The 12792-nt window shown below is 35.9% G+C and overlaps 1 protein-coding gene across 1 annotated transcript; it reads right to left on the bottom strand.

The window, feature by feature from the left end:
- Nucleotides 1-109: 109 nt before the first annotated feature.
- LOC105171494 (protein ALWAYS EARLY 3) lies at nt 110-11835 on the bottom strand. The gene is made up of 21 exons (XM_020697299.2): nt 11638-11835; nt 10501-10611; nt 9747-9845; nt 9413-9475; nt 8667-8744; nt 8061-8247; nt 7284-7549; nt 6851-7214; nt 6262-6336; nt 5401-5678; nt 5258-5314; nt 4630-4941; nt 4370-4548; nt 3979-4261; nt 2951-3175; nt 2321-2482; nt 1880-2023; nt 1555-1773; nt 918-1022; nt 736-831; nt 110-622 (listed from the first exon to the last, which is right to left on the bottom strand). The coding sequence occupies exons 2-21, from the start codon at nt 10603-10605 to the stop codon at nt 458-460; spliced, it is 3462 nt and encodes a 1153-aa protein (XP_020552958.1). The 5' UTR covers nt 10606-10611; nt 11638-11835; the 3' UTR covers nt 110-457.
- Nucleotides 11836-12792: the final 957 nt, after the last annotated feature.

Genomic DNA, 12792 nt, shown 5'->3' with positions numbered 1-12792 from the left:
TTAGGCCACACCTTTGGGTTATCTTAAGTCTTTATAATTCTTGTTCATCCTATATATTCTAATGTGACCCAATGGTTGTTATCTAGGGCCTGATAATTACAGAGCTGGAAAACCAGGCAAATATCATTAATTTATTGCTCTTTCAACTGTTTCTCCAATTAATTTACAACTTTGCTAAGACAATCCCCTACTCAATGTAAAATACAAGCTATTCAATCAAAGCCACTACTAAACAGAATTAATGAGCAATGACACTAATGTTTATGTCAACCTTCTACGCTCATTTACCGGATAAGAGTTAGTAGTAAGAACTGACAGAAATAAGTTGTAGAAGTGCTAATCCATTTGACCTATGAAGCCAAGGGAAAAGGGTCTAGCTTTAGAGCTGAATGAAGCCCAACTTAACTATCTATAAGGCAGATACATAGAGAACCTCCATCCATCACAGGTTATTTGACTAAGTCGGTATTAGTGCCAATATTTGGTTCTTGATGATGCCCACGCACTTCTGTATTTCTGTATAAACAGGAAGGTTTTGAGAACTGTGTGGCTGTAAACTTGTTACAGCAGAATCTAGTATCTCTGCAATATCTGATGGAGGGAACTGCCTTTCTGTACACTTCTGCAATTATACAAAAGATGATTTTATCAGCACTTTGGGGACAATATGCAACCACCTGTGTCAGGAATCTAATCCAGGGAGGGGTGAGTGTTTGCTATCTTCCTACAATTCACCTGAATCATGAGCAAAGTCGCTACGCATTTTCCAATCAGCTCTGAAGGAATTTGAGTGTAGATATCGGATGAATTCATTAATTTAGGATCGGATGCCTGTAACATTTTTCACATTCAGAAAATCAACAGATCATGACAGAATGGATAACCGTGAGTTACAGAGTTAAGGTGGACGAACTAACCACTGGCATGCAAGAATCGTCCGAGGGAAGCCGGTCATTTACATAATCAATAGCTTCCTCAATTTTCTCGATGGTATCCTCCCGACTCTTCAGTGATGATATTGCCTATAAAAATATGAAAAATCTCTTCAAAATCAATTTGATAGAAAGTGGCTGTTATTCCAAGAGATTATTGCATTTCATTCTGCTTGTGTTGTGTGCAACAACAGGAAAAGATATAAAAAAATTACCAAAGGAAAAACAAATGAGATCATACAGAGAGCATTCATTGCTGGTCTAAATTACAGTATCCTTTCACATTATGCTGACAATAGGAGGCACCATGTCTTTTGGAATCTTACACCTAAGTGAGGAATTCAACTTTCACCAATTCGCTGAATTTTATACTAGTTGAGGCTAGTCAGAAGTAAAATGTACTTCAGATAGTTTTCTGAAACATTTTTGTCATCCAAAAAGCCAAACCAAGATAAATGTCAGAAACAAGTGCTAGTCTATGTTAACATCAGGTTCTGGACCAAATTCAAAGTATTGACTCTCTCACACAATGGCTTGACTACAACATGTTTATCACAAAACATCGAAGCACTTAAGACTAAAGAGGAGGCAATTGAAATACAGAATTGAATGCCTTCCTTACCTGCATAGCTACATCCACCATTTTTCGGGCTTTAGTTCTTGAGCTATCCATGATTTCATTCACATTTGATCCTGATTCTTGAGTTTGATATGCAGAACGATCAGAGGAGTTCAATGTGCCACCAGCATCAGCATGATTGCTCACCGGCCCCGGCCATGTAAGTGGACATTTACCTTGATATGTGTTCCGTTCTCTCAGGCAATGTAAAGCTGAAGAAACCTGCCAAAAAAAAAGTTGTTCCACAATTATTGTGATCCAAATGCAACAAGATTTGCCAATATGAGGAAAAATGAAGGTGTTAGGTCTCCTGTATGATGATTAATACCTGCTCATTGGCATCATTCAATTGTATAAGTACTGCAGCATACTGCTTTTTAAATGGCTCTGACTCTTTCAAAAAGCTATTACCATCCTTCTGATTTTCTAACACATCATCATTCATGCGCCTCAACTCAAGAACAATAGCTTCCTGCATATATGAGTGCAAACAAAAGAATGAGCATTCTAATGCACTGATGTTAATTCCGGTACACAGCAGGATGCTCCAATTATTATCATATAGTAATGGCGTTCAGATGAAAAAGATACTAACATACTTAATGGCTGAGAGAACAAACCCGCATAATCCATCCATAAAACAGCAAATAATGTCATTATTGAGAGATACTTATAAATCCATGTATTAACTGTTAGATAATCAAGAAAGAAGGCTGCTGATTGAGTTGACAACAACATATTAAACAGATCATCAGGGGAAGACTGATACCTTTTTATCAAGAGCACGAGTCAGCTCAGCAAGAGCTTGAACATCAGCTTCCTTTGCCTGGACATGAGCTAGTGTACTAGGCTGAGAATATGCCATCTGCTGGTAAGTTGCAGCATCAGCAGGTCCAATCCTTGTCTGCACATTGGTATTTGCAGAAGCAACCTGGTGAACAGAATCTTACTTGAGATACTCTGTTCTACACTGAACTTATAATCTTTTGCTAGTGAGAAGCAGAGAGCCATTAATGAAATGCAATACATAGTCAGATGAAAAACTGCCAATTCACTATTTTTTACAGATCAGCAAGCTCACGTAAATAAGATCATTCTCCACTAAATAATTTTTTCCAGAACTACCTAGAGGTTTTCAATCATATAAATAGCTCATATTTAAAGTCAAAATTAGAATGCATCAGCAATAACAAATAACATATAAATATTCCAAGCAATAGAAAGTTCCAACTAATAATAGTTCAAAATTTCCCAAAGACTCCAATAATGTTGGCAATGTTGACACTGCTGAGTTTTTTGTAATGTATCTATCCATGAGGCTAAAATGGTAACTGAACTTGAGTAGAAATGAATATATAATGCAAATTAGTTAGAAGAAAATTAGGGAGAGAATTCATGCCTTTGTCTGGTCCAACAAAATGGCAGGATTAGCTAATGGAGGCAACTGAGAAATACCATCAATGCTATCCAGATTGTCACCAGGGGAAAGCTTGATGTGCTCTTTTGCTCGTCCATGTATTTGTAGTTCATTGAAATTCTCAAAAGATTTATCAACTGCCACTGTGTGTCTTCCAAGCAAAGCAGGCATATTCTCCAAAGGATTTAAGGGCATGCAGTCAATATCCTAGCAAGCAAAAGAGTTGCATAAACCACACAAAGAAACAAAAGCAAACAGAAGGAAAATAAACAGAATAAAAGAAGCAAAATTCAGTCTTTTGCAGAAAACAGAAAATGCTAAAGCATTAACAAATAGTCATTAGGTTGTCCATTCACATTCTCTCCCATAAAATATTATTCTTTACACAGAGATCGGCAAAGGTCATCTCGAATCAGACACAACTAAAGTGGAGCTTAGCAGATAATTTACATCGAACATGCATAAGAGCAAGATATGCCATTGGACCAGAAAATGATACAGGTAGGTCCACCATGAAGTACCGGATTTCATCGGCTCAAATGGTTACCATGAGTTTTTCTTTATTATTTAATGCCTATAGTATAGAAAACATATTCAATAACTAACACAATGGTTTTCATGAAATCGGTACTAAATTATGCTTCAACCCTTTGGGGAAGGGGATAGTAAATCATGCTTCAACCTTGTGGTGAAGCGGATAGCAAATATGCTTCAACCTTTCATGTCTATTAACTTTCATGTGTAGATATACCCAGTTGTGCCTATCTTTTTCAACAACTAGAGAAAATAATAACTAAGAAAAAGGAAGTTAAGAATAAAGGCTCGATCTAAGAACTGCAGGTAGGTTCAGATTATCTGGTGAAAAATAACCTTAAAAAGGTTAGAAATACTTAGTCCGAGAGTTTTAGTAGTGCATTTATTATATTTAAGCAATAGTGTGGATTTCAGTTGTAAAACATCAATATACAATGAGATCATGAGAACAAGCTGCAAGTCAGTAAGTAGAATACCATGACAAATTCGACCCCTAGTTCGTGCCGGTCAAATTGTACCCGACATTTTGAGTGATCAACAGTTAGCACGCTTCCATCATGAATCTCTCTTGTTTTGGGGTGAATTGCAATGACACGCTGTCCAACTGACAAAGGCCTTGCAAGGTCGGTCGGCAATCCTTCCCTTACGCCTTCACGGAGCTCAGTGTAATGTTTCCTAACGGAATCCCGATACTGATTAAGCTTCTCCTTTTCTTCCTTCAGGAATTGCCCCGAAAATCGTCGTGGTTTACCAAGAGAACTGCTTTAACATTAGGGTAAAGAGTGATGCATTGCCATACTTTTGGACCATCCGGCTTAGATGATCAACAGCCAAAAAGTTGAACTATTAAAAACTGCATAAGTATACCTTCTTATGACACCCCACTCCACACGAGTTAATCTTGGAACATGACCCAATCCAACATGATACAAATATTCAACAAACTCGCTTTTTGCAAACCATGGATAATCAATGGCACTATAGAACCATTCATAAGTGCACCATCTCCTCAAACGCTGATTCAACAAACAATTAGACAGTTTTTCCTGTATGACAGAATAGGAAAAGTGAAAACTAATATTTCAGTTATCAAACTGCAGAAGTGAAGGAATTGAAGAAAACCAGACCTTTAAATTAAATGCTGTGTTATGGAGTGAACCAAAAGGCAGATTACTCTGGTCATCAGAGATTTTATCCGGAAATTTCAAATCTTTCTGAATCTGTGGTTTTTTCAGGTTCATTTTACGCCTGCTTCTAACTTTAGTAGGTAAATTGACCTGGTTAACCACAGGAACCTGTATGTCTGATTGGGCTGAATCGCTCCCTTCTTTCCGTAGATCAGCACTGGAAGAATTTTCTGAAATTTTCATCAATTTTGGTGAACTGCTTCGGGCTGATTTCTTGATCTTGCTCGTTAATTTCTTCCCTGCATCTCCAACCTAAGGGAAAACAGCATTACCATTCAGTGAGTTCACTACAGAACCAAATTACTTGGGAGGTGACTAAGCTATTTGAGACCAATAAAGAAGAAGTTTTTAAACCAATCACAAGTAGAACTTTTTAGCATCCAACACCAGCAAATTTCTAAAGAATCATTGAATTTCAGATTTTTATAATTCCACCTATTTAAGAAAATGAAAAATAAATGATGTGCATATCTACTCTGAAGAGATTCAATCCATAATTATCTTGAAAGAGTAATAAAGTTAATAATAATGTTAAAAACAGTAAAAGCATAGAGCAAAAGTAAAGTACCTCACTCCCCAGAGATTCACCAAGATGAATATCCGGATGAGCTTCAGATTTTTGAATCTGCAAATTAATTCGGTAAACTAACCATGCCAGAGATCAAGTTCACAATGGTGACGAGTGACGAAAAAGAAATATGCCTTTCTCACCTTAGATACTTGCATTTTTGGTTTTTTTCTCGTTGTTTTGGTGATAGGCTGATGAGAATCGTGGTTTTCTTCAGGAACAGAACTAACATCAAAAATTGAACTTTTTCCAGGTTTTGATGTTTTGCTGGGAGCAACTTCAGAACTTGATACAAGATGCCCTTTCATTCTTACGCCCGAGGATCTACGTTTTTCTCTTGGCTGGTTTGCTGGCAGAGCTTCTAATGGTACAGATTCACCGACATGATCATCATGTTCATCTTTAAACTGCACTCTTGATTCTGATAAATGAAAAAATAGTTCAATCAACCAAGAGCATACAAGTAAATTCATAATATATATCTGATTGCAGAGAAATCAAATAAAGAATTACACCAGATGTAATCCATGAACTTCACAATGTCATCTAATGGAAACATCTTAATCTTTTCTCTAACAAATAAATTCAAAATCCTAATAGGCTTACAACCAGACCAAACATCCAAGATGGAAATTGGAAAAATTGATTAATCTCCCAGGTTTACCTCCTTATAATGAAATTAACTGCTTACTGAAGAAAACAGCATTGAAAATCACAACCTTCAATAAAGATAACTGAGGCACTATCATCATCAGAACCCTAAAAGTCCCCACATTCTAAGGAAATTGTGCAAACCATGATGGATCTATATGCAGACACCATACAAGAAGTACAATGGCGTACAAAGCAACAATCACAATATGCATCTTGCAGAGAAGTAGATGATTACACATGTTAAAGCAAACAAGAAGGAAACCAACAAAGCAGAATTGAAATATATGCAATAAATTTCACAGCCATCATAGATTATTTAAAATAAAAAAATGTGCACGCAGATTACATACCATCTTCATTTTCTGTTGGCATCATCAATGACAGATCAGCCAGAGTTTGCAGGGCATCAAACGCGGGGCCTTCATCTAAAAAGATCAACATCTTTTATTGAACAGATTGTTGAGTAAAATAGTATATTCAGTGAAATTAGCACTTATAGTCCCTAGGCCCAAATAAATGTCTGAAAGACAAAAGCCTATCTTAACATCTCAGGTTCCACATGCAAGAAGGCATTTGACTAATGCACTAACAAGGTTGTAGTTATACTCGCATGTATTATGCACTTATTTCATAAGAACTATAGGGGCTACGCAACATAGGAAAAGGAACATTAATTATATTAAGCAACTTGAAACATAAGCAAGCAAGTTCTGCCGAGTATCACTTATTTCTATAAATACTAGCTCCGGACTCCATAAAACAATCAGTTACAGACAGATATATAACTATCACTATGCTGAAGACATGAATCAGAAACTTTCTTTCTGAATATAACCAACACATCAAATACAAAGTCCTATAATCTGGCTACACAAATTTCAGAGAGATAAACAAGGATTCAAAGCTTAACCCAGAAAGGAATAAAAAGAATTGCCGCACCTCTTCCGAAAAGAACCTTTTTGCTCTTCTTTTTTTGACTCTGCATGAAGGACCTCGAATTCTTGGTGTTATTAACCTCTACATCAAATTTCCCACTTGTTGCACCTAACCTTTGACCTTCCTCTGTTCCACTGCATTCTTCGTTGATGTTATCCAAATGACTCTGATTATTGTTATCAACTTCAATCTTCTTCCCTTCAACTTTAGTCCCCTTCTGCCTTGTTGTAAGGAAACTTGCAGATTCCGTCATGCAAGGCTTATACCCAGACAACTCGCCAGTGTCAGCTTCTGTGCTTCCTTCCAAATCCTCTTCATCCGTGTCAGCAGCCAAGGGCTTGGCATTGACCATTTCTGCTACAGAATTCTGTGACCAACAGCAATTCTTTAAGTTGGCTAAAGAAATTGTTTTAGGTAAATAAGTTGAAACCATTACCTTTCTTTCAGCATGCCTAAAAGGTGATGACATGACACTTTCAGCTCTTTTACTGGGAGTTCCAGAAACCTGAGGAGAACCACCTCTCTGCGATGCCTCTGCCAAAGCTATGGCTACTTCATGAGCTACTTCATCGTCATCAGTGCTGGCCTTGAGTTTCAAGCCTTGCCTTGTTGGAGAAAAATATTTTTCCCCATTGATATTTTCATATGAATATGAGACGGGGAACCTTGGAGTCCTTTTTCCAACAGGACGAGGTCTGGTTCCTAAAAGGAAAGTCCATACAATATATTCTCAGAAAGATAGCTTATTGTACATCAGTGAATAGCAGCAAGAAAGCAATGGGGAAAAGAAAGAAAACAAGAGAAAAACTTGTGAACTCTCTTTAATTTGAGAAGAAGTACTGTGCAGACGGGAAAGAAAAGACAATTTACCACGAGACATAGAATGTCCACTATGATATAAACATTAAAAGGGATAGAAAATGCATATGATACCATGGGCCAAAAGAGAAATTCACACAAAGAACTACAAGGAATTCCAAGATGATTCTTATGCATAAAAGGAAATTCAGCTACAAATTTGTAATCCTGAGAAGACATGTAAATGTTCCAAAGAAATATACCCATTTCAAGTTTTATGTATTTATATGCAGGTATTGTGCCTACTTACAAACTATGCAGCAGAGATACATGAATCCAAACAAAGGTTCAGTATATGAGTTGTAAAGCATAGCAATAATAAACCAACTCTTGATTTGTCTTCATTTTAACATACCACCAGAGCGTTTCTTCTTTAACAATGACAGACAACCATAATTTGAGGTTATGGTTGGAGAATGCGGCACAAATGGATCGGCTGATGGTTTAGAGGTAGGAGGTTGGACTTTGCCACGAGCACGCTTCTGAGTCTTTTGAGATGATTCCACTCCATCATTGCTTTCTTGGTCACTATCAGTTCCTGCCTGTCAAACCAAGAATAACACATAGTACACATGTCATCAAAAGATACTAGTAATCCTGTTCGGTGAAATCAGAGGAAAATTGACATACCACAAGATAACTCGAAAAATGAATTTCCATCCCCACAAAATTATGAGCCACCATTACTACTGAATTTCTATTGATTATATATACAAACTTGAATAAAAATATCAGAGTATATAAGCTATACCGAGTTGTAACTAGAATTCAGCCAGGCATACAGAAAGCTGGAGCACAAACATGCTTGAGGAACAGGGAAAGAAATAAGAATGTAAACAAAACCTAACTGCTTTTGTCACATATGTTAATTATTAATTATGTTATGGTAGTATTTAAGCACTTGATGACATAAAGTTGACTGCAGCTATCAGCTTGATAATCGAATTGAAAATAGTCTCACCAAATTGCAGTAGTGATCAGTCATCATAGCAATCAACCCCGCTGCAGAAGCAGTTCCGTGTGGAAGAGATAAGTACGCCTGAAATTTAAGACCTGAAAATAAGTGAAAAACAATACAATTGTAGTTGAAGCATGGTGATATGCAGTCTCATCATGTTGTGATGTCGAAACTCAGACAACTTTCAAATTTTAGACTTAGTGTCGGTTTTAGTTTATTAAAGTGCTGAGAATAGATCATCACTATCTTAAAAACTACCATGTCAAAACTACTATTTCTCTAAACATATAATCTCTGTAGTCCGTTCATTAAGAAACAACTATCTCTTGCTATTGTGCATATGATACAGATGCCTATATCTTAAGTCATTTCACTTTGACGTACTATGACATTCCAAACATTAAAGTCAAGGCTGCATGGGAGTCTCAATTAATGCAATTATTTACTAGATATCGATAAATAGGATCATCTGATGTTGACATCTTAAGCTCATCCTAGGCCAATATAAATTTTAGAGCCAAAGGTAAGGAACAAAGGTTTGTACAAAACCATTTGTCATAGACCATATAGAGGTGCTCTCTCTAGGCACGAATAGCCTTGAAATAGGAGTCCAAAAGAAAGAGAGAATTTTCATAGATAAAATAGTGTGTGACAGAGAGAGTCGAAAATAAGTAATAATGCTTGTAGCACGAAAACAGAACTGATCTTGTAATTACTCTCAACAAAATAAATCAAAAACCAGAATGTACCCTGTTCATTGTGTAAAGAGCCTCTGCCATTTCTGAAGATCGATTTTTCACAGCGTTGGCCACCTGTACCAGTGCCAAAAACAAAGATAAAGACAAGCTTGTGGCAATCAACAAACTAGCTCATACAGAAAGGCATGATAATCCCTGCTTAAACCATGAAAGGATCAGGTCCAATAGATCTTCGTTTGTGATTTTAAGGTTACCTAGAAAGCGTTGCTCGAATTTATCTTGAAAAGATTGGATAACTTTTACGTAAAATAACTTTTTGGTAACAAATTAAACCAGTCGTTCATGCATGTACTAGTCAATAGGTCTAACATAAATTTGAACTAACCTTTTTCCAATCTTTACCATTCTTGCGGTAAGAATCATAAAAACGAGTTAGCTCTTCCATGGTCCATCGAGGCCCAAGCATGTCAGACAACTTCCTTTTCTGCATTAAAAAATAAAAAAAGATAGTTATTCTGCTGCTGCACATGCATAACCCAGTAACCATGCATGACTGGGTATAACTTCCGGTGGGAGATCATGCCAGAGCCGGATGTAACAGCTTGTTATAAGATTCAAGCTGGCAATACCTCAAGTTACAACTCACATGTCAGTGTTACATACATAATAAATGAAATGGAAGTAGGAGCGTTTTTGCAACCTTGTAATTGTAAGCTAAGGTCTCTTTCTAAGTTGCATCCCAACTCACAGGACAGACCTCAATCACCAAAACTTGTGTTAAGTTTCTTGAAAAGAATTTACCTACTAGTCTATATATGGGAGGTCTGAATCACAAAAATGGAGAAAAGTGAGTGGAAAAATAGCCCATTATCTATACGAGATCCACAGCTCAAGAAAGTCTATGCAGCAGGAAAACTCATGCTACGGACCTCCATAACAACCAAAGTGATGTGAGACTCAAGACAAAAGTTTCTATGTTATGTAGTGAGCAACTATACAAATGATAAAAAAAGATAATGATATCATAAATCCAGTTGAAGATAACTATGAAAAGGCATGTGCAAGCTCAAGCAAGGAGTGAGTTTTCAGCAGGGGAAGTGAAACGTAACAGGAAATATAATAATTCATCAGAAACTCACACGACTATTGCTTCTTTTAGAACCATCTCCATCTTTGCTAGGAGATACTTCGTTCACTTGAGAATATCGCTTATTCACACTTCTAGACTTTCTCGTGGGGCCCATTATCAGCTAACCAAGAACCAAATCACAAATAGTCAAGAAAATTAGAAAGTAAAAATGTGAACAAACATAGAGAGCATAAATACCTTAAAGTTTTTTTATGGAACTACAAGTAACTATAATCCCAAAGAAGAATCTCACAACTTTCCTCAAGAAAATTATCTGAATCCTCGTCCATGAATAATTATTCAACAGAACAAGTAAAAATGCGGCAAATAAACTTACAATCAGAATTAAATACTTGTTAGGACCACGGAATAGCAGAAACAAAACACAGAAAAAAAACATATATAAAATTTGCAAAACCCATTTCGACGTTTAAAATTATCTTGAAATCTAACTAAAGCAATGTCACATGAGCACCAAAAAAAAAAAAGGAATCTGCATTAAAATTAAGGGAAAAAAAACATCCAAAAAGAAAAATAAATTGTGAAGCTAAGAAAAATGAAGATAGAGGAGAGAGAGAGAAACCCACATAGAAAACTAGCCAAGAGAAGTGATTAAATCCTGGATAACTTAAAAACAAATAAATTAAGACATTTTAAGACGTACTCAATATTGAAGTAGATGATAGCTCCAATTTTACATTCAACGCCAATTCCGCCACATTCATATACATGCGACATCACCTCCCGAACGCGGACAGAGTTCACTCAAAGACACTCAGCTAAAAGATCCTCAAAATTCAAAATTAGACGCACTTCAAAAACTTAAATCAACGACCTTTACGACTTTCCAGCAAAATCAAGGACACAAAAGGTGAAATCAACAAGAAAACAACTCAGATACAGAACAAGCCTCAAATTCGCAGCCAAAAAACCGAAAAAAAAAAAGAAGAAAGAAAAGAAGCACCTTTGATCAACGACAACCAGCAAGAATCACAAAAAAAGAAAATTAAGGAACAATCACTTAAAACCCTAACTACATACAACTCAAATTCAAAAACTCAGTTATGAAATGAAACCAAAAGATCAGCTAAAACTAAAGAAAGAAAGAAAAAAAAAAAAAAAACCACCCCTTTTTCTTCCTCTTTACCTTTCCGATAAATTCAATTCACCGCATTGGAGAAAAAGCTGGAGATTTGAAATTTATGAACAAATGCTAGCGAAAGAGATGAGATTACGAATTTTGTGCGTAGAGTGTGACTTTAGAGAGAGAAAGGGGGAGTGTTTTAGAGAGAGAAGGGTGGGAGGAGGAATGAAAATTATTTTAATTTAATTTCCGCTGTGGGGGTAATAGCCGCGAAACTCTACTCTTTGTATTTGTATTGGGTGTTCAGAATTTTGTTTTCAAAGGGTTATTTAATTGCAGATGCAGTCCCTCGAGATATGGTTTCTCTACTTCTCTCCACCACATTTTTAAATTCATTGCTCATTGGTCCAACCTTAGGCCTAATGAGTAATAATAGTCAAATAAAAAGATTCCTTCCCTTCCATTTTTTATTTATTGAATAATTAATATAATTTTGGAAATTTAGCCAAAATTTTAATTCATGTAGCAAAGCGATTATATATACTGAAATTGTTATTTTATTATTTAGTAAGTCATTAAGAATACCAACGAGGCACGTTGAATATATTTGAAAATATTCCATTCTAACTTTTTTTTATCGTATTCTAGTACATAACCCGTGGAAACGGGTCCGACCCTATTATTCTTCCCCCTCCCCAATAGATTGAGTAAGTAGGGAGAGCTTTTTGGTCTTTATTTTCAACTTATATGATTAAAAAATAAAAAATACAATTTGTATTTTTTTCGTACATGCATTTAATATTATATTTAAAAAATATACTTGAAACCAACTAAGTTTCAAGAACCTAAACTCCATTTGTTAAGCATATGTGTTTTAAACACACATAAAAACAAATCAATAAATAACATTGAAAAAAATTATCTTTGATGTGAAACAACCAAAAGGCAAACAGTTGAAAATATGTAAAAATAAATAAATAAGATGCAAACACAGTGTGGGTTAGGATAGACTCAAGACTCGTCATAATTCCATATGAGTCCTATCTGTTTTGACATGTTGCTCGTCGATACGCAATTTATTTTTTACTCAAATAGTGTGGATTCATGGCGAGGATCTGAAAAATCCAGACTTGTTCCCAAGCCTACAAGCGATCCAACATAGTTGAACAATCTCTAAATATAAGATATTTCAATTTATTTTTGTATACCCCTTTTGTA

The sequence above is a fragment of the Sesamum indicum genome, linkage group LG10 (assembly GCF_026168435.1).
Source record: "Sesamum indicum cultivar Baizhima isolate 11 linkage group LG10, ASM2616843v1, whole genome shotgun sequence".
NCBI classification, from domain to species: domain Eukaryota; kingdom Viridiplantae; phylum Streptophyta; class Magnoliopsida; order Lamiales; family Pedaliaceae; genus Sesamum; species Sesamum indicum.
This window is presented reverse-complemented; position numbering and strand designations above follow the sequence as displayed.

Coding starts and splice junctions, on each gene's coding strand:
- LOC105171494 (XM_020697299.2), bottom strand. CDS start 10,605: ATGGGCCCCACGAGAAAGTCTAGAAGTGTGAATAAGCGATATTCTCAA. Junction 9,846..10,500: donor CTAAAAGAAGCAATAGTCGT/GTGAGTTTCTGA, acceptor TTTTTAATGCAG/AAAAGGAAGTTGTCTGACAT. Junction 4,262..4,369: donor GAGTGGGGTGTCATAAGAAG/GTATACTTATGC, acceptor ATGTTAAAGCAG/TTCTCTTGGTAAACCACGAC.